General features: G+C 48.2%; 3 protein-coding genes across 6 annotated transcripts in view; 2 read left to right on the top strand and 1 right to left on the bottom strand.

The window, feature by feature from the left end:
- LOC141570056 (maestro heat-like repeat-containing protein family member 1) overlaps nucleotides 1–306 on the bottom strand; it is a 69833-nt gene extending 69527 nt beyond the window's left edge. For both annotated transcript variants that reach the window (XR_012493817.2, XM_088801489.1), the window contains exon 1: nucleotides 180–306. The gene's annotated coding sequence lies outside the window, so the exon portion shown is untranslated. The remainder of the gene's footprint in view (nucleotides 1–179) is intronic.
- On the top strand, nucleotides 66–8868 carry FKBP4 (FKBP prolyl isomerase 4). 2 transcript variants are annotated; one of them, XM_074325230.2, is made up of 10 exons: nucleotides 66–482; nucleotides 2546–2690; nucleotides 3144–3286; nucleotides 4171–4291; nucleotides 4560–4716; nucleotides 5376–5466; nucleotides 5569–5652; nucleotides 5930–6115; nucleotides 6645–6913; nucleotides 8080–8868. In XM_074325230.2, the coding sequence occupies exons 1-10, from the start codon at nucleotides 378–380 to the stop codon at nucleotides 8093–8095; spliced, it is 1317 nt and encodes a 438-aa protein (XP_074181331.1). In that variant the 5' UTR covers nucleotides 66–377; the 3' UTR covers nucleotides 8096–8868. The 2 variants fall into 2 exon arrangements, with proteins under 2 accessions (XP_074181331.1, XP_019575088.1); XM_019719529.3 differs by having other exon boundaries at nucleotides 188–482; nucleotides 6645–6884.
- A 5705-nt stretch (nucleotides 8869–14573) lies between these two features.
- Nucleotides 14574–25921, top strand: ITFG2 (integrin alpha FG-GAP repeat containing 2). 2 transcript variants are annotated; one of them, XM_019719530.2, is made up of 12 exons: nucleotides 14575–14804; nucleotides 19520–19615; nucleotides 20237–20278; nucleotides 20466–20637; nucleotides 21373–21512; nucleotides 21968–22116; nucleotides 22473–22570; nucleotides 22744–22797; nucleotides 22908–22999; nucleotides 23769–23886; nucleotides 24735–24908; nucleotides 24994–25921. In XM_019719530.2, the coding sequence occupies exons 1-12, from the start codon at nucleotides 14709–14711 to the stop codon at nucleotides 25095–25097; spliced, it is 1335 nt and encodes a 444-aa protein (XP_019575089.1). In that variant the 5' UTR covers nucleotides 14575–14708; the 3' UTR covers nucleotides 25098–25921. The 2 variants fall into 2 exon arrangements, with proteins under 2 accessions (XP_074181333.1, XP_019575089.1); XM_074325232.1 differs by lacking the exon at nucleotides 20237–20278 and having other exon boundaries at nucleotides 14574–14804.
- The last annotated feature ends 112 nt before the right edge of the window (nucleotides 25922–26033 follow it).

Here is a 26033-nt window from a genome sequence, read left to right as displayed (position 1 = left end):
AAATAGAAATTTTCATATAAGCGCCCTTAGCACTAGAGCCCGAACTAGATTAGCCGCCGCCGTCTCTAGAAACTTCTCCATCTCCACCCCTCCGTCCCTCGTTCCCGCTCCGACTCCTCCCAGCCCCTCCCTCCGCGGCGGGGTGGGACCAATCGCTCCCCCGGCCGCTCAGTACCCACCTACTCCGGCTCCCGCGCCGGACTCCGCTGCGGGCCGCGAGCGCACCGGGAGGCAGAGGGGCTCGAGCCTTGGACGGGTTCTCAAGTCTGCGGCCGTGGGGCCGGCGCACGCACCCCCGTGCAGAGAGGCCGGCGGCCGAGAGGGCTTGGCTCGCGCCCAGTGCCCAGCTCCCCGAGTAAACGGCGCACCGAGCGGCGATGACCGCTGAGAAGATGAAGGCGGCCGAGAGCGGGGCGCAGTCGGCACCCCTGCCCCTGGAGGGAGTGGACATCAGTCCCAAGCAGGATGAAGGAGTACTGAAGGTAAGGGCGAGGGGCGCCCGGGGAGCTCAGGGCCTGCTGGGGGCGGCCGAGCCCCGAGTGTCAATCGCAGCACTCTCCCGCCGAGCCTGGAAGCCCCCGACCGGGGGACGGGGCGGGGACCGCTGCCTCTGCAGCCTCCGGGACAGTTGTTGAGTGGTCCTGCAGCGGGCGGCCAGTTATAACGCCTTCCTGGACTAGGCTGCGTTTGGGAGCGAGAGCAGCCGCACGCTCGGAAAAGGGTGGCGTAGGTGCGCAGGCCTCCCCTTGGCCATTTTTCCGGCCCCCTTGAAAGCCTGTGTTCTGGGCCGAGACTCCCAGCCCCGCGGCACCCTCATCCGTGCGGCGCCTGGGCCCGGGCAAGGGGCCGGGACTGCAACGCCAACTCCGGCGTGCGCGGTGCAGCGAGGAGGGGGGCGGGGGAGAGGGGAGGGAAGGGGCGCGGCGGCGCTCGCGAGCTGCAGCTAGGGGGCCCGGGGCAGCGTGCACCCGGGGCCGGGCCTCCTCCGACGCCGCCCCTCCCTCACCTCTCTCCGACCCCGCGGCGGGGGCCAAGCTGCCAGCTCCTTCCCTGCCAGCAGCAGCGGGGAAGGTCCTGGGCCGCCTTCATCCCGGGTGGTGCGAGAGTTCGCCTATCCCTGGCAGTTAAATATTAGCTAGGACCTGAAGTGGGTCTCAAGAGTAATTTCCTGGCCCAGAGGTCTGCGTGCAACTTTGGCGCCTGGTGCTGGCCGCGAGGAAGGTTCTCGCGACCTCCGCCCTCTCGTTACCCCCTTTCTAAAGGCTGGGACTCAGCTAGGTCACTCGCTCAACCATGCTATCCCTCCTCCCCCCAGCCCCGGGAAAACCAGGGAGCGGTGCATGCCGGGACCTGTAGTTCCCATCGCACCTCGGCCCCCCCCCCCTTCCTGATTTGGGGTGTGAGGTGCGGGGCCGAGAGGAGGTGCTTTGCTTGGGAGCTTGCTACTGTGTAACCGCCTGACTGCAAATAGCCAGAGGAGTGAAGGGGGAGGGGTCTGGGACTCAGGGAGCAGGGCAACTTGACCTGGGTCAGGGCAACCAACTGGTTCAGAGCAGATTCTGCGGAGTCCAGGATGACGACGAAATCTCTGCCGGGATCTCATGCCCACCGCTTAACTCCACGTGTGTGTGTGTGTGTGTGTGTGTGACCTGGGCAAATTCAGGGAGCCTTTACCTGGTCCAGAAGTGCTTTGCCCCAAATCTTGACATTTCAAGCTGTTCTCCCAATGGCGGTGTGGCTTCCCCTTCTCTCTGCAGTGTCAGGTGATTTCTACAAGGTTATTACTCCAGGAAGGGTTATTTCCCCTTTCATCCTCCACTCTTTTCCCTTAACTTTACTCCTCAGTCCCCTGTCCATTCTATCATGGAAGCTTTCCTGTAGAGGGCAACGTCACACCTACCAGGTTGCACATGGAGTTTACCTTTTATAAATGCTGAGGAAGAGAAGCAGAAGCTTGTAAGTTCCTAGGACTTAACTCACCTACCAGTCAGGAATGCTCATGTCCCAAGTGAGAGTTTAGGGTCTGATTGAGAGCCCTTGCGCTCATCTGTAACCTGGTGTATTCCTTTCCCTCTTTTTGACTCTTCCTTACTCATACTCCTTATCTCCAAACTAGATCTTAATCTGATGACCACTGGCCTTTAGGAAGAATGAGGAAACAGCATAAATACTTCTCCCTTTGCAGCTGATAATAAATTTTACCGATTTAGTCTTCCAACAGCTCTAATAGGAATTATCATCACTACTTTACTAATAAGGTCTAGAGAGTTTGAATGACTTATCCAGGATCATACAGCAAAAACTTGAACTTGGGTCTTTTGACTCCAGTTTTTCAAACCAAATCATGTCGCACCTCAAGAAAGACAGAGAGGTCAGTTGGCTTCTAGCCAAGTTCCATATCAGAATCATTTGAGGATTGGTCCCTTGAATCTACTTACAAGGAGGCAGCAGAGTCCCTCTATGTTCCTGTCAGATGCATGCAGACAATTTTGTGCCTCGTTCTATCCCCATCCCTGGGTACTCACCTTCTCCCCCTTCCTCCCAGGTCATCAAGCGGGAGGGCACGGGCACAGAGATGCCCATGATTGGGGACCGAGTCTCAGTTCACTACACTGGCTGGCTGTTAGATGGCACCAAGTTTGACTCCAGTCTGGACCGCAAGGACAAATTCTGCTTTGACCTGGGAAAAGGTAGGCATGGTTAGTGGCTTGGAAGATAGACTTTGAGGAGAGTATAAGGTGTCACAAGCAGAAACCATATTCTCAGAAGCTTACAGAGGAATGGTTTAGAACTGTCTGTTACTTTTTTTTTTTTTTTTTTTGCTGTTATTTCTTTGTCTTGTAACAGTATTGATTTCTCTCATTTACCTGATCACCTCTAAATACCTCACTTCCTCTTCAGGAGTGGACTGCACTGCCTTGTTTCTTGAACTCCTTTGTTCCAGAGTAGAGTGATTGTTATTATTATTATTATCTTTTTGAGACGTCTGAGACCTGACAGCACTTACTGTAACCAAGCTTCCTACCTTCCTGGTCCCATTTCTAAAGCATGTCCAGCTTCCCTTCAAGCATAGTACTCCGGGACCACTGAGCCCAGAGTCTGAGCCCTACCAAGAAGGACCTTTTTGCTTTTTGTACCTACAGGGGAGGTCATCAAGGCTTGGGACATTGCCGTGGCAACCATGAAAGTGGGAGAAGTGTGCCACATCACCTGCAAACCAGAATATGCCTACGGTTTGGCGGGCAGCCCTCCAAAGATTCCTCCCAATGCCACGCTTGTGTTTGAGGTGAGCGTAGCCACAGGGAGCACGGCAAAGAACCAGCCTTAGTCAGCTCGGGCCCTGGCTGCCTTCCAGTCCTGCCTGCCTCTTGGAGACAATGTAGCCAAGGCTGAGGGCCTGGCCTTAGGGGAGAAGAGAAATGGAGAGGGCAGTTGGCTCTGCTGTGCACATAGCTTGCTGCTTCTAGAACATGGGCAATGGGTGAGGCTTCAGGTGGGAAGAGGTAGCCACGAACCCCTCGTCAGGCCCAAAGCAGGATAAGAGATTGAGACAGGTTTATTTCAAGAGCAGTGCCCAGAGGAGATGGGGTACAATTTTAACTTTAAAAAGTCAGGAGGTCAGAAGCTCTATGCGGTCATAAATGACCGTATAGAATATTGGTGCTCTAGAGATGACAGGAGGGGAGAGATGCCTCCCCCGGTAGGTCAAGGGGATGAGGAAAGTCTTTACTGAGGAGGTAGAACTCGATACTGTTCAGGCTGAAGGTGGTTGAGCCCTAATCACCACTGATACTTGGAGAATGTTCAGGAGACTCCTGAAAGATGTTGGGTCATTTCTAATGCCTGTCAGATTGGGCTTCTCACGTAGCTGAATTAGGATTATCCAGAACATGTCCTTACTATGTGGAGCAGGTAGTAAATAAATTGATCTCCTGTGGTTAACTGAAATCCATGTGGCCTGCCCACCTCTGCCAAAGTTGAGACTAGGGCAGATCCCAAGAACTTACTAATAAGTGTCACTTTGTCCACTCCTAGTGTGCCTGCCCTTGTGGTCAGATGTCGTCTGGCAGTTACTAGGGACTCTTCTGAATGAGAGAGAAGTTATATCTCACTGTTGATGCGTTAGTGCTGAATGAAAGGAGTTGTGTCACCTTATGTCTTGTCCCACAGGTGGAGTTGTTTGAGTTCAAGGGAGAGGACCTGACAGAAGAAGAAGATGGCGGAATCATCCGGAGAATACGGACTCGGGGTGAAGGCTATGCCAGACCCAACGATGGTGCAATTGTGGAGGGTGAGACAGTAGTCAGGGGTTTCAGTTTGGATTCTAATTCTTAGTCTTCAGGTGGCTTTGGGCTAGTCACTTCCTTCTCTGATCCTATTTTCTTGACTGTAAAATGGGGGAGTCACTGGACCATACACTCTTACCATCCCTCCAGGTCTGAGAACATAAGGGCATCTTGGGGGCAAGAAGCAGTGATGTGACAGAGGGAAGCTAATGGCATCCTCCTTCAGTTGCCTGCCCACTCACATCCTGGTACATTGCCTCTCTTGTATGCCAGTTGCACTGGAAGGATACTACGAGGACCAGTTATTTGACCGGCGAGAGCTCCACTTTGAGATTAATGAGGGGGAGAGTCTGGATCTGCCGTGTGGGCTGGAGAAAGCCATTCAGCGCATGGAAAAAGGAGAACACTCCATTGTATACCTCAAGCCCAGGTGAGGAATGAGCACTCTGTAGAGCAAGTGGGTGAACTCAGGTCAGAGAGCTGCATGTCCACAGTGAGTCATGTAACTGGCCACGTGTGTCCTGTCCCCTGCACATGTTCATTACCCCACAGCCTTACTGGAGTTCACTGCTGTTGGTCACACCAGACATACGTGCCGTTATGACCTCTTCATTACATTTAGGAGCTTGGCCACAATTGTCCACATCTCCTCGGGTCAGAGCCTAATCTTTTCAGTCATAGCTGCTACAGACTCCCTCTACTGACATCAAGATTTTTGTCTCCTGTTAACTCATCCACTCATTAATGACATTTATTGAAACACACCTACTTTGTGCCAGACACAAGGCTGAAAATTCCTAGTTATTAAGAGTCATTGTTCTGCCATCTAGTGACTCATTTTTCAGTGAAATGCCATTTAAATTAATAATCATGCCAGTGTGTAGTATGAGTTATTAGAAGGATATATAAGATGCTAAGAGACCAACTAATTGTGTGAAGAGGTCAGGGAAGATTTTGCCAAACAGGAAACATTTGAACCAAGTCTCAAGGGATGGGGAGGTACTTTCCAGGAAACAGACCGGAAGCCTTTTCAGTGTGGAGCAGGTTACGTGCTGCTGAGATGACCTAGAGTTTTTTTTGTCCCCACAGCTATGCTTTTGGCAGTGTTGGGAAGGAAAAGTTCCACATCCCACCAAATGCTGAGCTGAAGTATGAAGTCCACCTGAAGAATTTTGAGAAGGTGACTTTGCTCTCAAGGGCTTCCCTCTCCTGAGGTCAGGTCCCACCCTGCAGGTGACTCTGGGGTAGCTGACAACTATGTTTTTCCCTTGGGGAACGGCAGGCCAAGGAGTCTTGGGAGATGAATGCAGAGGAGAAGCTGGAACAGAGCACCATAGTGAAAGAGCGGGGCACCGTGTACTTCAAGGTGAGCCAGTGGCCATGGCCCTGAGGACACTTCCGGGCAGGGCTCCTCTGGGCCCATCCTTTCCCCTGATGACTGAGGACATTTTCTGCCAGGGAGTGGACGAGTGGCCTCTGTAGTCTCCACCTAGTGTATCTGAGCCAGCTGGTCTTGCCTGGGAGCATGGAGCACGGGGTGGGCAGGGCTCTCTTAAGCTCACGGGTCATTGGGGTCTACAGGATATGACAGCCTGGTGCCACTGAACTTGTGCTGGGTGCCTGAGCCCTCCCTCCCATTCTAGGAAGGCAAGTACAAGCAAGCTTCACTGCAATACAAGAAGATTGTGTCCTGGCTGGAATACGAGTCGAGCTTCTCTGGTGAGGATGCACAGAAGGTACAGTCCCTTCGGCTGGCCTCCCACCTCAACCTGGCCATGTGTCATCTGAAACTACAGGCCTTCTCAGCTGCCATTGAAAGTTGTAACAAGGTGAGGCCCCTTTAAAGAAGGCGAGGGAGCAATGCTCCACAGGTGAGATTGGGATGAGCTGCCAGCATGTCTGAAACCGCCCTCAGGGACTAGGGTAGGGGTAGCAGGATGGACCGTTGGGAGCTCTGAGATTACGGGCCCAGAGGCGAGGGTTTGGCTTCTGTGGTAGGAGGTAACTGACCCAGAAGTAGGAGGCACTGGGTGGGAAGAACTACGTAAGTGCTTTCTCCCCCCTTGGTCTTAGCCTCTTCCTCTTCCATACCTGCTTTATTCTAAAGAGAATGGACATGTTGTCACAGGTCCGTCTCTGCCATCTAATGACCTGTCTTCCCTCTCTGCCTCTTGGCCTAAATGAGGTTCCTTCCTAGACCTTGGTCCTTTCTACTTAATGCCCCAGGACTCATTCTTTCTGGGGTGGAGCCAGCAGTTTCCGTCCCCCCTCATCCTGCAGAGGGCTACCTTTGGAACCCAGTCTTGGGCAGATATGCTGCAGGAACTGAGGTCTCCCTGTTTCCTCCCTCGTCATTAGGCCCTGGAACTGGACAGCAACAATGAGAAAGGCCTTTTCCGCCGGGGAGAGGCGCACCTGGCAGTGAATGACTTCGACTTGGCACGGGCTGATTTCCAGAAGGTCCTGCAGCTCTACCCCAACAACAAAGCCGCCAAGGCCCAGCTGGCTGTCTGCCACCAGCGGATCCGCAAGCAGATCGCAAGGGAGAAGAAACTCTACGCCAACATGTTTGAGAGGCTGGCTGAGGAGGAATGCAAGGTGAGGACCAAGACAGGCACAGGGACGAGGTAATGTCTCCTCTTTTGTCCATCCCATTACTTCATCCCTGTGCCCAACCAGCTTGTGTGGGCTGTGTGTGCTTGTGGTTGTCTGTGCCAATCCTGGAAACCAGAAGTTGCCCTCGCCCCCGGAGTAATAGCATGTAGAAACTCCTGCCATCGGGGCCGGCATTCCTCGGTGGTCAGGGCTGGAAAGCCACTTGCAAGCACTAGATGTTAGAACTGTGCTTCCCGACATATGTTCTCTGTGTCTTTTAAAAACTTAGGTTTTAAACATCTATTTTTAAATAGGCAATAAATTTACATGTTTAAGTTCAAAGTGTATAAAAGAATGTGTAGTAAAAAGTCTCCCACCACCCAAAAGCAACTGATACCAGTTCTTGTGTCATTCTAGTATATTGAATATATGCATAAGCTGATGGATTTATGTTTTCTCCCTTTCCCCTAATGGCTGACAATGTGTTCTACCTATTGCTTTCTTCATATACCTGGAAGCTTAATTTACATCAACATCTAAAAGAGCTTTCACATTATGCTTATATAGTAGTATTCCATTGTATAGCTACATCATAGCTCATTTACCCGGTCCACTATTTCTAATCTTTCAGTGTGCTGAACTAGCACTGTCCAATACTAATATGCAAAGCACGTATACAATTTTAAATTTTCTGGCAGTTGCGTTAAAGTAAAAAGAAACAGGTGAAATTAATTTAATACTATTTAGTTGACCCGAGATATCTAAATATTGCACCATGTAATTTTTTTAAATTGTATTTATGTACTTTTTTTTCAGACTGCAATAAATGATCCTGTAAATTCATACTTTTGTACATGGGTAGGTGTATCTCGAGGACATATCTAAAGAGGGAATTGCTGTGTCTGTGTAATTCTATTAGAAGTTACTGTGTATGTTTTTGTTCTTTTTACTTGAGGCATGAGTGTGGGTACAAACTATTCGGTTGGTGCAAAAGTAATTGTGGTTTTTGCCATTGTTTTTAACCTTTTAAACCGCAATTGCTTTTGCACCAACCTTGTATGGTGGCAGTGTGTTAGGCAGGTCACCAGATCAGTTGAGTGCAGGCAGACAGGCGTGGGGACACAGAGTCAGAGTCACCCTTCTCATCGGAGGTACGGGGCCAAATGAGAGTTGGAACTCATCCTCTTCCTTCTCACAGGCCAAGGCAGCAATAGCCACAGGAGACGGTCATGCTGACACAGAGATGAAGGACGAGCAGAAGAAGGATGTGGCAGGGAGCCAGCCTCAGGTGGAGACAGAAGCATAGCCTCTCCCTGACCCCCCTGCGGCTGCCTGCCTCCCCTGCTCCTACTCTATTCTACCCTGTTTGTTTTGTAAAAACTGAAGAATTTTGAGTGAATTAGACCTTTATTTTTCTATCTGGTTGGATAGTGGCTTTGGGGGGAGGGGGACAGGAGTAGGCTGGGGGATTGAGGTGGGGGATCCTTTTGGTGTTGTCACCCCCTCCTTTCCCCATCACACGTGAACGAATGTCCATCCACACGCACACTCATCAGAATGTTAATTTATTTTTGCTTCCTCTGATTGCTGTGTCCATTTTTCAAATGGTAGAAGGGGGTGAGTGGTAGGGATGTGGAGTCGGATGTGAAAGCAGAGGAGAGGGAGACGTCCTGAGCAGCCGTTTCCTCCTCGTCCATTTCCAAACGTGGCCTCCATGTGGGTGCTAGCAGCATGGGGAAGCACTGTTGTGCCCATTACTGCTCTCTGTTCCCTTCTTCACCCAGATGCTATGACTGATGAGGTCTTCTGGTGTTGTGGTGACCACCCCCTGTCCCCCTTCCAGTATTTCCCCTCTGATCAGTTTCCCTTCTCAGTCGGGTGTGTCCCAACCCCCACCCCCCTCAGCCTCTTCTCTGCACGTTGCTGAAGGTCCAGGCTCACCTCAAGTTCTGCACTTGAGCAATAAAGTGGAAACAATAAAACCTGCTGTCAGGTAACCCTTTTTGTTTTGGCCTCTGGGTGGGCATGGGTGGCTAAACTATGAGTGCAAAATTAAGGGAGTCACCCACCTCATTCCCAGGCCCGCTTAAAATTGCAGCACAGGGAGCAGCGCTGTCATGCAGGGGCCTCCGGGGCAGGCCCCGAGCTGTTGCCAGGGCTGGTGCTGAGGCCTCGCCATAGGTTCCCAGCCCTCTTTCCCCGCCCCACCCCCGCCCAGCAGCCTGGCAGTGTTCAGTAACTGGTTTTCTTCCCTAACACTTAGGAAGAGGAAAATACAAACATCTAAACTATTGGGACAATTTGTGTTTGTTTTGAAGTTAGATTTGGCAATTTCCACCAAACTGATCCCATAGAGAGCACAAGCTTCCTTGGTTCCTTAAGGTAAAATCTCTGACGTCACTAATACCTCCTGTCAGACACCTTTGACACAGTTAAGAGAAGAGGGAAGAACAGTCCTCAAGCCCAGGAACGCAGGCACTCAGGCCCTCTTTCCAGCTTCCTTCTCGGCCCTAACAGGAAAGAACTTACACTTTTTTCTAACTATGCTTTGACCCTTGGCTCCTATGGCACAGGGCCTTGGGAGAAGCCACAGGGCACAAGGCAGGCATGCTGAACCTTCTTCTGATCTTGGCTGCAGGCCAGCGCCTACATCTATGCCCTTATCTTTCTCTCCTGCGTAGGCTGTTTAGTCCTTCCTGCATGATGACAGAGCTAGTCTGCTTACCTACATGCCTGTATAGTTCCTTCCAGAAGAGTTGTCTCCATACTTTTACTATGGAAGATTAACTTCTATGTGCAAAAGTTTCGCCAAGTCATACGCAGCATGGCTGGTGCTGGAACCAGACATAAAATGTGAGCGTTCTAGTGTCCCAGGGCCACCGCTTGCTCTCTCGCTGGGTTCACATCACAGTCCTGTACTTGGGGTTTGTATCTGGGTCTTTCTGGTATTTCAAGATTAGACAGACGTGGCCCTGCAGCCAACGATAATAGCTAACTCTCATTAAGCACTTATGTAAAAACAGCACTAAACAAAAGAGCTTCGTGCAGATGAACCTTATTCTTTGCAACCATCCTACAAAGGAGTTATCACCGCATTTTACACAGAGGAAACCAAGGCTCAGAAGTTACTGGATAGGTCTGTCTGGAGTGTGAGATCTCTTGAACCAATTCAAACTGCCATGAGGTTCACATGACCTGAGCAAATTGAGCCTCTCATCTGCAAAAATAGGAGGGAGATGGACAAAAAGTGTTCCGAAGTTTCCTTCAGCTCTGAATGCTTCTGTAGGAATCTGAGAATGTAAAACAAAACTGCACTTCTGTAGACCCCTGCAGCCGGACAAGCCTTGGTTTATGTGACATTATAACTGTCTCATGAGGATGTTTTATTAAAGTGGCCAGAAGTCTTTTAGGTTAAAAATAAACCCACCATGCACTCCACTCTGCCCTGGGTCAATGCTCAAATTAATTTCCCAGTCAGTGGCACCTTCTTCACCAACACTTAAATGTGGAGAGAACGTACTCGAATAAGGAAAACTAGTAGCAACCAGTAATTTTAGCTGTTAACAGATTTGCAAGTCATCTCCAGAAAGTTTAAAGTAGGTTTTCTCTTGTCCCAGTGCTGGTCCAAACACCAAATTCTGCAAAGTCTAAACCTCCTAAGTACAGTATTTCCAATCTCCATTCTAGCAGCCCCTCCCCCACATTACTGAGTACCTGCAGCCTGCTCTCCTGCCCTGCAAAAGACTCCTACCTTGCATTTCCTCTTGCCCCACCTGCACTCCAATCTACATGGCATCCAAATCGGCATCCAGATCATATGGTTCCAATTGCTTAAAACCCTGTCAGTGACTTCCCGTCCCATTTACGCTGAAGATCAGAATCTTTAGCATGGGCCACAAAACCCTGCCAAACGCCTGGCCCAACCTGCCTTTCCAGCAGCAGTACACTTAACTCTCCTTCACTATATATATGAGCCATACCACCCTGAGATTATAAGGGTGAATTATCTCACTTCTATTGGAGAAATATGTAAAAGACATTATAGGCAGGACTAATAAAAAGTACCGTTTTAGAAAACTTACTGGAAAATCAAAAAGCTGGGAAAGAAACACCTAATTTCTTTCAAAGAGAACATGTTCTCTTTCCAAATGCAGAACATCTCAGAGCCTTGTAACTTAAGTTGACATGACAATGGGCTAAGGGCAGTGCTCAATAAAGCCAATGTAAGATTTAGAAGACACTCTAAGGGGAAAACTTGTCCTTTCTGGAAATCGTTATTGCTGACTGTAGTTCCTCAGTTGCTTGCCAACCTCAGATAACTTGGATGCACTATAATTAAATCTAAGAATTGTGATAAAACCTTATGTAATTAACAACACTAAACATACCAATTTGGGAGGCAAAGTAAGAATGAAAGACAAAGTAATTCTGAGGAGACATGATCAAGAAAAGCAATGCCTTTATGAACTTTGAGAGTTCTTTGTCTAGAAGAGACCAGCCAGGCCCTATTCCCCACCCCCATGACCTATGTCTTAGGATTGCCAGTTTTGTGTTCCACGGTTAGGGGTGCCTCACACTTAAACTTGTTCCATTCTGGGGTGTGTTTTTTTTTAAGAGTTGAAATTTACATAACAAAATTAACCATTTTAAAGTGAACAATTCAGTGGTATTTAGTCTAATTACAATGTTGTGGCACCCAACACCCCCATCTGGTTCTAACACATGTTCAGCATCCTTTGTGTTTTAAGCCTATTGCCTCACATGCTTCAGTGACAATGAAGAACTACTCATTACCCTTCAGTTAAAGGCCAATCAAGTCTTGACTAGACCACAGCTCTGACTGGTTCTAGGATCAAAGCTTTCCAGTGTTGGTCCTTTGTGATAGGGCCAAACCTGTGACAGGTGGGACTCAAAATTAAGCTCTGAATAACAGCATTTTCTTCAGCAGGGCGGCCCACATTTTTCTGCCTAATTTCTAGGTCAAGTAAGTTTGAGAAAGATTTCAGTATTTCATGACTTCTCAGAACCATACGTATGCTAAGATGCACTGAACTGGAGGGGGAAAGGGAAGGAAGGAAGTCTCTCCAACTGAATCCATTAGAAAGCCTTAGGCCCGGCTTCCAGGATGGTGAGTGGCTCTGGGCCCCACGTGTAGAAAGAGCTTTAAAGGTCCCCTTTCTTACCTGGGCACCCTAGGCAGGCAGAATTTGATAGGACCCCGGTGACTATTCTTGGAGGAAGAAGTAGACAAAGAATCTCCCTAGAAACGTTTCCCACTTAATGTTCCCCCTCTCATGCCCTCCCATAGCAGGTTTCTAATGAAGCTAGAATTTGTTTGGCTGGTTTGTAAAGAATATGCCACCTACACAACTATCCATGTCATCTAACCAGGAAGATGGCCTGGTTAGGCAGTTCTGGGGAGTAAGCCAAAACCCTTCCTGAAAGAGTGTGTTGCTGAAACAAGACAGGCTCTAGATGGTACCGGTGGAGACTCCAACCATCCCACTCGAAAGGGCCAGGAATAGGGCTGCTGCTTGTGGAGCCGGGGATCTGTCCACCAGACTCTGCAATGTCTAGTCCTGTATTCATTCCTCCTACTGTGAATTTAACACTCAATGCAATCAAAGTAATTGACACAAGGTGCGGAGAGGCATAGGCATGGAAAAACTTGTTTCATACCAAATTCCTTTGGAGACCCATCTTTCCTTATTTCTAACTGTTTGGCTCTTGACAAAAGCCAAAAGGCATGGTATCCAGGAGCATTTGAGATCCTTTTCCCCAGCATATGTCATCAGTTTGGCTCAAAAAAAACAAAAACAAAACCAACTTATTAAAAAAATAAAAGGGCATGGCGTTCAAGTTGTAACCATAATGACATGACCTTCATGGCAAAAATGGAACAAACAAAAACAGGCACCCCCTGGCACAGAAAGGTCAAGAACAAGAAGCCAAGTGATAAAGAAGATAAAGCTAAAGCATTGTAGAGAGCTGGGTCAGAGTATGATTTCAGAGAACTGGGTCAGGCCAGGGCACTTGGTGACAGAAGCAGGGGGATCATCTATTTTGTCTTTGGTTAGTTAGTATTACTTATTTTACAATTTCACTCAAAGGGCTGGAAAAAGAAAACAATGTAGAAATAGTAGTGAAAAGAAACATAATTCAAACTATTTAACTGTACATTTAGAGGTAAATATTTTAAAACTGGCTTTTGTTTTTCCTTCCTTTAAAGCTTAGGGTTTGAAGCTTAGGGTTTCAGCCAGAAGAATAGAGATGTGGTAGGGCAGGATGAAGGAGGATGCAACCCTTCCATAAATGAGATCATGTATTTGAAGCACCAGGTACACCAGAGCCTTTGAATGGGCCTGGCCAGCACCACAGCACACCAGCAGAAATAGAAACTTGAATGTATCTCCAGTTCCAGTATTTATCTAGACTGCTTCCTGTTTGCTGTTCTGACCTGCTGTTCCTTGTTCTCATCTTATCTGGCCATCAGATCCATTGGGTCCTCTTGGGGGAAAATGTGCCATCTGTCTCCCTTGCCCCCAGGCGCAAAGGTCCTGGCCTCCAGCCCCTTCTCCCTGTAGGTTCGGACATAGAAAGCAGGACCAACCCTGGTCCAACATCCTCAAGTGAGGTAGATAGATACCCTCATTTTCAGTGTTGATTCCTGAAAGACCAATGTGTGAATCAGCCTGAGCTAGCAGACCTAAACCTTAGAATGTATTGAGCAACTGCAGAATTTCACAAATCATACTTTTGGTGCCCTGATTGATGAGGCACCCCAAAGAAATACTGGACTTGATTCAACGTGAAAAGTTGCCCTAAGAGGCCAGCCATGATGGTCATGTCCTATTTAAACTACAGAGTGAGGCCACTGAGGGAGGGAGGCAAGAGATTTGTGCTGGGGGACCACAGGGCAGAGCAGGTCCAGAATCTCAGCAACCCTGACTTCTCTAGCCTGAGGACTTTCCTAGGAACTATGACATATAGGATAGAAAGCACCTGGGGTTTTAGACCAGACAATCCTAGTTCAAGTCCCATCTCTACCATTTTCTGCCTTGTCACTTAATCTTACTGACTGAACCTGTTTTCCTCAGACAAAAGTTGGAATATACGCTCACAGGGCTGTTGTGCTAATAACATGAAATAATATATATGAAACGTGCTTTGCACTAAATACTGAAAGTACTGAATACAAAGCTCAGACACCATTAAACATTTTTTTAAAAATTAACACATATATACAGTTGAAACAAAGGTTTCACAAAAACATTACTTACCTTACTATTCAAAAGTCACTTGGTATTTTTTATTGGGTTCTATTTCGTGTTTCTAAATACTGGTTTCGTTCACTACATTGTTTTCACAACTCCTGACAGGTAGCTTTTAGGAAACACTGTTGAAAACCATGTGTCGGTTAGTATGATTATTTTGATTCTCTGGGATGGTCTGATGGTTGGGAATCTTCATTGCCAAGGCAACAAAGGAAGAGGTCAAGGTTATTAGGTCAAGAATTAGAAAGCCCTGTTGCCAAGGGAACAGATCAGCCCCGTCAGGTTTGGTCTACCCAGGCGCGGAAGCTCTCAGGAGAAAAGGAGTGGCCTATGCCCCTGTCACTCACACCAGTAGCTGGGCAAACCCGCCCCTACGCCCAGAGGGCTCGGAAGACCCGCCTCCTCTCTAAGGTGAAGCGAGGAAGGCCGGGATTGGAAGCTCAGGCGGTGACGTAACTTTCCCCTTTGGGTGGCCTTCCGCTCCGGCGGCTGTCGGGAGGGGCTCCTGGAACATTTCGCAGGGCTCTTCGACCCCTCGGCCCTTGGAAGTGCGATGAGGTCGGTTAGCTACGTGCAGCGCGTAGCCCTGGAATTCAGCGGGAGCCTCTTCCCGCACGCAATCTGCCTCGGAGACGTCGACAACGATACGGTCAGTGCATGCGCACTGCGACAGACGCAGCCCCGGTCTGCGCAGGGCCGGGCGGGGCCGGGGAAGTGGGGGAAGCGTGCAGCGTGAGCTGCGGCTGCGCGGTGCGACTGTCGTGGCGGACTTAGGGAAACTTTGTGGATCGCTTGAATGCCGGGGCCTGGCCGCGTTGGCCTGGGGCCCTGGTCTGGTGTTTATTTTAGGGGCATGAATAACTGCTCCTGTGCCTGGCTCACTAACTTGTTCACCGTGGAAGCCTAGTAAACCCTGGTGGCCAAATTTCCTGGTTCACGGCTACTGTCATGCTTCCTGCAGGGGCATCACCTCTCAAATCACTTTACCTTTCAAAGCCTCAAAATAGGCTTTAAAAGCACCTCCGCTGCTCTTACTTCTGGCCCCTTGCGCTGGAATACATTGCTGTACTTCGCTGCCTCGCCTCCCTACTGGTTCCTCCCTCCGCGGTAACAGATGCCCCCACCCTCCTATTGTCTTTCTTTAGTACCTGCTCCATAGAACACGCAGGTGCCTGGAAACTGGAAAGCGCTACATCTTGGTTGAGTTACAAAAACAGTTTCCACCTACCTTTTCTTCCCTCAGCAGTCGTTCCTTTTCTCGTTGTTTAAATGAATTAATACAGGTAAAGCCGGTGGCATCATGCCTGGCACACAGTTAACAGCTCAGTAAGTGTTAGTGCCATTGTTGTTAGTATTTGATTCTGTTTGTCTGCAAATATTTACGGAACTGTCCATTATGCCCCAAGGACACTGCTACATTTTGGGAATTAAAAAATGAACAAGACAGGCCCAGCTCTCAGCATCAGGTGGGGTGGTAGTCACCAGAATAACAAAGTGTAATGAGGTGCATTGATTAAAATATACAAAGGGTTCTGGGGTGGAGCATCAAAAGGGTGGGGGCTGTTCCTGGTGTGAAACACTTTTTTCCAGACTTTATCTTTTCTTTATTAAAGATAAAGAATTGCCCTCCTCCCCCACCCTCTGTCCCATCTCCCTATTCTGCCTCCCTACCGTTCTGTGCTCTCTTTTCCCGGAAAAAAAAAAAAAAAAAGGGAGGGCTAAAACATCCTCCCCTCTCCCCCAGACTTCTCTGTGCTGTGATGGAGAAGGTATTTTATGAGGTCTCTTTTGGCTGTACCTGCTCTAGGGAGAAAAAAGTTATTCTCATAAATTTGCATTATGTTTTATAGGCTTTCACATTTCTTCATATGCCAAGCAGTACAATTTTTATGAGAAAATCGAGGCGTTTTAAAATAGTAAATTAGCAAAGTGTCTTTAGATGAGAATATTTTCCATGTTATCTGATTGTCTTCTTTATTTAAAAGGGAAAAATATGTGCCTTTTTTTTCATAGCTTCATAGCATCAGCTTTTTTGGAAATTGTACTTTGCTAAGTGAATTGCACTATTATACTCTGAATTCTGCAATATTTGTTATATATATATATATATATGTATATATATACACACATATATATACATATATATATATATATATATGTATATATATATATATATATATATATATATATATATATATATATATTTATTTTTTTTTTAACTTGAGTTGTAAACTCTATTAGGATAGGATAGGAATTTTTTGTCTGTTTTTTTGCTGCTATGTTCCCAACACTGAGAATAATACCTGGCACATAGAAGACAATAAATGTTTGTTGAATAAATGAGGATTATTATGAAAAGCAAGTTAAAGGGCTTTGCCTGTTATTAATAAATACAGTTGAAAGAAGGGCAAGTAGTTTAGCTAGTGGGCCAGTGATTGGATGTGGTACACTCAGGCTGCACAAGTGTGGATAAAAATTTTGTTATTGGTTCCCCAGGCCAGCATTTGGAATTTGGGGTAGGAAAAACACTTATTTCATTCTAATAAACCTTTAGTCTAAAGGTCTTTGAAACTAATTTATTTTCTGCTAAGTCAGAGGGAGAAACCAGGAATGAAATATACACCCTCTAGGACTGCCCACCGAAGCCTGGATACACCAGGAGGGAGAAAGTCTGTAGATGGCTGAAGCAGATCACAGAAAGATCTCACCTCCTTTTTCCCTTAATATCTCTGACTGATGGTGTTACTACCAAGCTGGGGTTCTTTAGTGTCACTGAGTGGCCTCCAGAGGCCAGAACCAGAATCAACCACAGAAGCGCAACTGCTGGGGTGCATTATCCAGTAGTTCCTCCACAACCCTCCACCCCTCCCACATCCGTGGCTTCAGTTACTTGCAGTCAACTGAAGTCCAAAAATATTAAATGAAAAATTCCAGAAATAAACAATTCATAAGTTTTATATTGCGTGCTGTTCTAATCTCATGCGGTCCCTCTCCATCCCGCCTGGGACGTGAATCATCTCTTTGTCCAGTGTATACCTTACCCACTGTTGGTCACTTAGCCTCTTGCTTATCAGATCAACTGTCCCGGTATCACAGTGCTTGTGTTGGAGTCACCCTGATTTTACTTAATAATGGCACAAGAGTAGTGATGCTGGCAGTCCGGATATAGCAAAGAGGAGTCCTCAAGTGCTTCCTTTGAGTGAAAAAGTGAACATTCTCTACTTCAAAAGGAAAAAAAAAAATCATATGTTGAGGTTGCTAAGATCTATGGTAAGAACAAATCTTCTATCCGTATAATTGTAAAAAAAGAAAAAGAAATTTGTGCTTATTTTTCTGCTGCACCTCAAACTGCAGAAGTTATTTGCCACAGTCTGTGATGAATGGAAAAGGCATTAAATTTGTAGGTGGAAGGCCCGAACAGGAAATATGTTCCAATTGACGGCAACATGGTATGCCAGAAAATATTGAGCCTATATGAAGACTTCAGCAAAGGAACCCCTGAAATGAGTGACCATATTCATGTAACTTTTATTATAGTGTATTTTTATAATTGTTCTGTTTTATTAGTGGTTATCGTTGTTAATCTCTTTATGTGCCTAATTTATAAATTAAACTTTATCATAGGTATGTATATGTAGGAAAAAAACAGTATCTATAAGGGTTCGGTACCATCAGCAGTTTCAGGCATCCACTAGGGGTTTTGGACCGTATCCCTACGGCTAAGGGGAGACTGTTGTAGCTGCTGGAAAGCAGATGGGCTGCCCTGGAGTTGTCCTCTTCCAGTACTCCTGCCATTGCCTCATTCTCTGCCTGGCTCGCTGCACCTACCATACTGTTTTATGATTTTATTCCTGTGTCTGTGCCCTTGTTAAACTGAGGTCCTTCTCAGCACGGAGTCTGTGGCATTTATCTTCGTACTCCGAACTGGTTGTCCAGCTTTACCTGAAGACTCAAGGGCTGACTGGGCATTCTTTCACTGATTTTTCTGTTTCTTAAAAAAATTTTTTTGTTTTTTGTCTATTAAGTAAACATTTTACCGAGGCCTACTTATAGACTATGGTATCTGTTGAATGAATATATAAAAAAAGAATGAATTGTATGAAAGATGCTAAGATCTTTAGCCTTGGAGATATTTAACTGGATGCTGAAAACTACCTGGTATCAGTACCCACTGTATGCCAGTCACTGTTCTAAGTGCTTTCCTGTTAGCTCAGTTCTCGAACAACCTTAAGAGGCTTATGATCTTTGAGTATAGATGAAAAACTAGGTGTAGAGAGCTGGGTTCAAATTCAGGCAGCTACACTCTGAACCTCCGCGCTATGAAGCGTGTCTCCTGTGTGTCTGCAGAAGTCGTCCAGGGGCAGCTGTGACTGAAATATCAGGTGTAGAGGGTTTGATGTAAACAAACCTGTTTTGTGCTAGTACGATCTAATAGCCCCACAAGAAACTCCCATAACTATTACAAATAATTAATCTAAGATTCAAATAAAGTAAATCATTATTAATAAATTCCAATTCATCGCTAATGTTTCCTAACTGTTGATCTGGTATATCTTTGTTGCCTTTATAATGAAATCTCCTGAGAATCTAATAGTCACTCTATTTTGAGGACAAGAAGGAGGTGTTGGATGTACCCTCAAGGGGAAATCATGAAGCTGTTTGTGGAAATTGGGTTTGGAGTCCCTTATTATTGTTACCCCTTGGAAAGGTTGGCCAGCCTTTAGGGAACCCCTGGGAGAGAAGAGGCTCCATGCAGGGAGCCGCCCCTCCCGAGAGCTCAGCGACCACTAGAGGGCACCATAGGCCCAAAGCATGGCAGCTGACGCCTAGGAACTCCGGTGTGCTGCCCCCTGTGGCACCGCCATCCCCTGTATTTACTCATTCACACCAAGGTCAAAAGGTCTTGCTAAAGGAGGACAGGCCTCCAGAGCAGACATTTTCTTTTTATTCGATCCCTAATTAAATACGAGGTTTGAAGTTAAATTCTCCAAAAGTTGAATATTTTGGGTTGTTTTCAGAATATTCCCGTTTGTAATGGACAAAATGAGAGCCAAAGTCAGGCATGTGGCTCATTGAGCTGTTCAGATGTCAGATTTTTCTGGGATGGATCATAGATTCTGAGTTGCCCCATTCCTCTAACCTCCCCTGCCCCCAACACACACACACACACACACACACACACACACACACACCTTAACAGAAATAAAGAAACTCTGGGAAACTATAACTGTTGTAAACATGTTTAATGAAGTTGATGAAGATACAGCTGATGTCTTGTGAGTTGCCCAGGACGGGCCCAGGTGAGAAGAGTTTGAGGTAGTTCAGCAGGACCCCATGCTAACACTATTCTCTCTCCATTTGAAGTTGAATGAACTGGTGGTGGGAGACACCAGCGGAAAGCTGTCTGTGTATAAGAATGATGACAGCCGGCCATGGCTCACCTGTTCCTGCCAGGGAATGGTCAGTATTCAACTCCCTGGGTCTTGAGGGGGGAAGGGATTTCTTCTGTCTAGGAACTGTCATGGCTGAATCCACACAGGAGCTCACCAGTGTCCTAACTCACCAGCTACTCAGCTTAGCCACTGGTTCAGGGTTCATTTGATTCTGGGAGGGAAGACCCAGTCACTGCTCTACCAGCTGTTACACACACACACACACACACACACACACACGCACACGGCGGGGTTGTTTTTTATTTTATGTTATGGAGTGACTCCTTTAGTACTTTAGGGAAACTGCATAGGTTGTCTGATCTTACAAAATACAGTAGAAAATGGGGGCATTATGTGAATAAGTCTAGAAACATGATAGTCTGGCTGTATTAGAATTTTTGTTGTGTAGAGTGTTTGTTTTGAGCCCATACTGTCTTAAATACCTCAGGTCTTCATACTGCTATCGGGGTTAGCTGTGCCGACCTTAAAGCGCAGTAACTCGATTAATGCGGCCTGTCAGTGTAGGGCACGTGGCACAGCTTCTCAGTGAGCGGCGGTAACTAGAACACCCGCTCCTTCCTGCTTCACAGACATTAAGGGTCCTGGCCTCTCTCTGTGTCCCCCTGAGCCTGCCTTTCTTCTTTTGCAGCTGACTTGCGTTGGGGTTGGAGATGTGTGTAATAAAGGAAAGGTAAGGACTCTCGGGGACCTGGAGACTTCAGTGTAACTCCAAGGCCTTATCTCAAGCGATTCCTGTCTCCAGGTGGGAATCAGTTGAGAGTTCAAGGCTTCAGCGCTGACTTTTGTGTTCTGCTGAGTAGTCTGTGTCCAGACTTCCTTTCCCCGGTCCATTTCCCCTATATCTCTGTCTGTCCCAGAACCTGGTGGTGGCAGTGAGCGCTGAGGGCTGGTTTCACTTGTGTGACCTGACGCCTGCCAAGGCCCTGGATGCTTCTGGGCACCATGAGACCCTAATGGGAGAGGAGCAGCGTCCGGTCTTCAAGCAGCACATCCCAGCCAACACCAAGGTCATGCTGATCAGCGACATCGGTGGGCATGCAGGCTGCGCAGGCAGCTGGGGGAACAGGAGTCAGTGGCTAACAGAGCAGACCTCGGGGGACTGGGGGTGGGGCTCAGTATTCATTTGTGCAGTTGTTGTGCATTTAGTGTCCAATTACTGAACTGTCATTATAAACCAGGCATTGCTGTAGGCATTCGGATTGCAGTAGTAACTAAAACAGACAAAAATTGCTGCCGTCTTGGACCTTTGTTGGAACGGGACAGAAAACACAATACATAGTGTATTAGAAGGTAGTAAATGCTGTGGAGAAAACAAATCACGGAGAGGGGCTAGAAGTATCGCGGTAGAGTTGTCGGAAAAGTCTTTGCCAAGAGGGTGACATTTGATCAAAAAAGAAGGTCACGGGAGTGAGCCATGCAACTACAGGGTTTTTATTTTGGCCACAAGCTGCCTTGAAGATGTATGGTAGGAATCCGGATGCTCGAGAGAAGTACGAGAAAAGAAAGCAGTGACAGGACCTACAGAGCAAATAGGTGGGAAGGGTCCCGGAACAAGTAGGTGTTGTAAGCACGGGAGGAGCAGGCAACCCAGTGCCAGACTCAGGTTGTGTGATGTGGTTCCACCACAGATTGGGCCTGAATCATACCGGATAAAAGTGCCAGGGGTGGTGACATTAGCAGAGGAGTGGGGAGGGGAAGCTTGGAGGATTCAAGCTAAGGAATGCAGATTTGGCTCCAAACTCGTCTTATTTTCTGGATCCACAGATGGAGATGGGTGTTGTGAGCTGGTGATAGGTTACACAGATCGTGTGGTGCGGGCTTTCCGCTGGGAAGATGTGGGTGACGGCTCTGAGCATCCGACAGGGCAGCTGGTGTCACTTAAGAAATGGATGCTGGAGGGTCAGGTGAGAGGCTGAGTGTGGGTACCACGGAGCCCAGAGAGCACGGAGGAAGGCCTCCTGAAGGGGGGTTGTGGGAGAACAGTCGTGGGCCATGGCGCAGGTGGGAAAAAGGGAAAATCATCTTGCTGAGAGAGATCTAAAGATCATTTCAAATCGGTCTTAGGGGAAATTGCTAATAATAGGCCAATAGGAAGGAACCTAAGAATTAATGTGAAGGTGAGTGTGACATGGTCTGTATTGGGATCGCGATCCTCTTGAGGTCTGCACAGTGGAAAGCAGATGGTGTGTGTGTGGAGAGGATAACACCAGGCAGAAGCCCTGTGAACTCTAGAATTCCTCCTGCTGCCACCCTCGAAGCCTGAGGGACTGCTCCCAGGGCCCGTCTCTGTCCCCTTTCTCTGCAGGGCCCCACTTCCTTCTCTGTCCAACCGCCTCTAAGCCCCTGTTCCCTGGTGCAGGTGGACAGCCTCTCGGTGACTCCAGGGCCACTGGGTGTTCCTGAGCTGATGGTATCGCAGCCAGGCTGTGCTTATGCAATTCTACTGTGTACCTGGAACAAGGACACTGGGCCCCCTGCTACCTCTGAGGGGGCCATGGAGGACAGCAGGTAAGGGGTGCAGGCCTGTGGATGGTGTGGGGTGCATGGAAACAAGGTGGACTCCTGGATGTACATGGCCATGGATGAGTTTGCAGTTGGCCGAGCTGCCTCAGCCCTCCTGTCAGTATATTTTGGGACCCAGGGAATCCTGGCTTTAACCTCCTAGCAACTGGAAGATGTTCCAAGATTCTAATCTGGCAGCTCCGTTCCTCTCTTTCCTACTTGTCACATGGGCCAGATGGGGTCAGCGATAGGTTTCCTTGTTGATTCACATCTTGGAAGCTCTTATGGAGATGGGGCTACAAAGGCACTGAAGAACTAAGCTCACGTGGTTTCCCACTGAGCCCCTACTCTCCTGCCCACAGGGAGACTCCAGCTGCCCGAGATGTCATGCTTCACCAGACGTCCGGCCGCATCCACAACAAGAATGTCTCCACTCACCTCATTGGCAACATCAAACGAGGTGGAGTGGGGTGGGGCGACGCAGGGAGCTGAGGGCAAAGGTCGTTCTGGGAGAGAGATGTCTCCCCTCATTTCCAGTCCTGTCCTCTCCCTCCCTGCCCTTGGCCGCCCCTCACCCCACATGCTCTGATCTCGCCTTGACCTTTGTATTTTCTTCTTCTGTCCCATCCACAGGCCACACCCCTGACAGTGGTGCCTCTGGCCTCTTTGCCCTCTGTACCCTGGATGGTGAGTTCCCTAGTCAGCTATGGGCCAGTGCTGCAGTAAGAAGGTATGGGTCTGGGGGGTTTGCTCAGGGGTTCTGTCGCACCCACCTCAGACTACCTCTCCTTCTGAAGGGACACTGAAGCTTATGGAAGAAGCGGACAAACTGTTGTGGTCAGTGCAGGTGGATCACCAGCTTTTTGCCCTAGAGAAATTGGATGTCACGGTGAGTGGAAAACCTGCTGGAGAGGAACATTCTTACCTTCTTCACACGGAGAGATGAGATTTCAGTGAAGGCCATTCTCACTTGTCAGTGAACTCTCAACCTTTATTTTAATGCTCTCTTGAGACAGGTCTAACCCCCTGAAGTGAGTTCCCCTTATTCCACACGCTTGGCACTATTCCCTGCACTCTGGGGAATCGCACACATTAGTACCTTCCAGCAGCAGTCATAGCTTCTAGGGTCCAGAAGTTAGTTATCAGCCCCAACTCCAGACGAATGTCTCGTAGTGTTTTTCTTGTCCTGTATGAGTCTGTCTTCCTTCCTAAGGCATTCGCCCCTGAATGCAGCGGGGGCTGCCCGCTCTGCTGCCATCGTGCAGGTGCGATGGTCTCGGAGAGGCACGAGAATCCGAGGTCAGGTGGGACAGGCCTGGGTGGGAGGCCTGATTCCACCCCCTCCCAAATGAGCAGCCTTGGGTGCGTGCCTTTATTTCTAGAAACGGAAGTTTCCTCAGGATCAAAGCAGCAGTACTGCTGCCTACTTCACAGGGTTGCTGTGAGCCTGAGATGAGGGGCTCGTTTGGCGTCCCTTTTGGTGCCTGGCACATGGGAGAAATTCAGTAAGAAGCATAGGGCTATTTGCTTTCCCCGTTGGCTGTTTGTCACCCAGAGCCAAGTCCACAGCTCCTTTGTATTTCACCCAGTCCCGTCATTCGATCTCTTTCTAAAACGGCTCCTGGCCATCCTGCGATCTTGTCTCTGGCTTCTTGTAGGGCAACGGGATGGAGGAGGTGGTGGCCTGTGCCTGGGACGGACAGACATACATCATTGATCACAACCGCACGGTTGTCCGCTTCCAAGTGGACGAGAATGTCCGAGCCTTCTGTGCAGGTGGGTTCCCGTCCTGCGCACCCCCCCCCCCCCCCAGCCATACTTGTCTGCCTCTGGTTTCCACTCTCAGTGTGTCCCCTAATGTGAGTCTTCATTAAACAAATGAGTCCCTTAGCTCTTTCATTAGAGGATGATGGGTGGGAACTAAATTGCCATCGTACAGCTTTAAATAAGGAAAAATAAAAGATAGTGAGATCTCCAATGCTGAATGTTTTAAAGAATGAGCTGAGTTCTTACCACCTGTCTGTCTGAGATATGTATGAAGACATCAGAAAGTTCTTTCCCCTCTGAGTTCGTCAGAACTCTGAAGAACATTTTCCCAGAGCGTTCCCATTAGTTCCAAATCAGAACCTTGGAAGCCAGCACTAACCCCCTGGGTGACATGGTGCTATCTCCACGTGGTTACTGAAATAAGAATTGGACGTGCTCTAGTGTACATGCTCCAGTGACCTGAGAGGTTAAGGTGCTTGTGAATAGGGATTGCCTCCCCAGAGAAGCCTTAGTTCCGGGTCTCATTTTGCTAACCTATCCCTTGGATTAGTGAGACTGCCCTCATTACTCCAGGGCTATCATTAAGATAAGAAAATTGTATCAGTGTTTTTGGATGCTGTTCTGCCTGGGTTTTGTTACTGTGGTTTTTCTATATCTGGAATGGGCCAGATATTTTACTCTTTTATCTATTTTACTGAGTTCTCAAGAGAGAAGACACAGAAAAGAAGGCCTTTAGTTTTCCGCTTGCCATCCGTGGGAGGGTCAAAACCACTGCCTCTCATGCCGGTATCTTGTTCTCTGGCCTCCTACACCTGGGACTAAAACTTGTTGACTTTTGTGTCCACCCCACCTCCCAGGCCTGTATGCCTGCAAAGAGGGCCGCAACAGCCCCTGCCTCGTGTATGTCACGTTCAACCAGAAGATCTACGTGTACTGGGAGGTGCAGCTCGAGCGGATGGAGTCCACCAATCTGCTGAAGCTGCTGGAGGCTGAGCCAGACTACGAGAGCCTGCTCCGGGAGCTGGGCGTGGGTGAGTCCCAGGAGAGCTGCGGGGCCGGAGGGGCCCAGGGGCCCGGGCCCTCCACAGCCTCTTACCAGCCCGTTCTTGCCCTCAGATCCTGATGATCTCCCAGCAATCCGCAGCCTGGTCCACCAGACCCTCTACCATCCCGACCAGCCACCACCGTGTGCCCCTGCAAGCCTCCAGGACCCCACCTAGCTGGACTCGCCCTCCAGGCTGAGAAAGGATCCTTGTGAACCTCACCTCCCCCACGGTATCCGTGGTATTGGCAGGAAGGGAAGCTACATTCCCGAGGACCATGGAAGGACGGAAACGACTCCAGGGTGACTGTGAATATAGATCTCACGGTCTTCTTGGTGAAAGGAGACAAGTTGACCCTCGCCCCATTTTCTTGTGTACCTCACCCATCACATCAGCAGTGTGGTAGGACCCCAACCTTATCCCATATCATCTGGGGCTGCCCCTTTCCCACAGCTCCCCACTCTTATGTGGAAAACAGACTTGTTTGTGAGGGGGGAGCACAGATCTTGTGCATGGCCCCACACGCATAAGGAAACTAGGTTTGGGGCCAGAGGAGCGGTGAGGTAAGGGCTCTACCTCATCTCAAGCTTCGTCTTCCGTGGCACAACTCCAGGTCACTGACAGTGGGACTTCTTACAGGAATGGCAAACGATCTGTTTTGTGTTTGAGGGGTCCTTCAGGACATGTTACAGTCTGGGCTTCCTGTGTCCCCAGCAACCCTGAGATGATTTTCTTCTATTTTCCAAACAAACTGGGCCAGCACTGTCTCATTTTGCCGTATTTTCAAGTAGTGTGCAGTTTCATAGGCCTTGCTCCATTTCCCACCCACCCATTTTCACAAAAACACCTTATTGTGTAATAAACAATAGACATTTAAAATCTGATGCAGGTCTATGATCCAGACCACAATCAGAATTACATCTTGGGCTGTTTTTATCGTTTGTGCTCTTAATTCTGTGTGCTTTAAATCACTGTCTTTCAAATTGTACGTTGCAATCTTTTGGTGGGTTGTGGTCAGCATTCTTTTAGTAAATAGAGTAAAATAGAATGAAAAATAGAGTATATTGCTTACAGCGCAGGGAAATAGTGTTTTGTTATAATTGTATGTGTATG

This window comes from Rhinolophus sinicus, chromosome 1 (genome assembly GCF_057876585.1).
Source record: "Rhinolophus sinicus isolate RSI-liver-muscle chromosome 1, RSI-T2T, whole genome shotgun sequence".
Taxonomy (NCBI): domain Eukaryota; kingdom Metazoa; phylum Chordata; class Mammalia; order Chiroptera; family Rhinolophidae; genus Rhinolophus; species Rhinolophus sinicus.
This window is presented reverse-complemented; position numbering and strand designations above follow the sequence as displayed.

Coding starts and splice junctions, on each gene's coding strand:
- FKBP4 (XM_019719529.3), top strand. CDS start 378: ATGACCGCTGAGAAGATGAAGGCGGCCGAGAGCGGGGCGCAGTCGGCA. Junction 2,691..3,143: donor CTGCTTTGACCTGGGAAAAG/GTAGGCATGGTT, acceptor TTGTACCTACAG/GGGAGGTCATCAAGGCTTGG. Junction 4,292..4,559: donor CGATGGTGCAATTGTGGAGG/GTGAGACAGTAG, acceptor CTTGTATGCCAG/TTGCACTGGAAGGATACTAC.
- ITFG2 (XM_019719530.2), top strand. CDS start 14,709: ATGAGGTCGGTTAGCTACGTGCAGCGCGTAGCCCTGGAATTCAGCGGG. Junction 19,616..20,236: donor CCTGTTCCTGCCAGGGAATG/GTCAGTATTCAA, acceptor CTTCTTTTGCAG/CTGACTTGCGTTGGGGTTGG. Junction 20,638..21,372: donor CATGCTGATCAGCGACATCG/GTGGGCATGCAG, acceptor CTGGATCCACAG/ATGGAGATGGGTGTTGTGAG.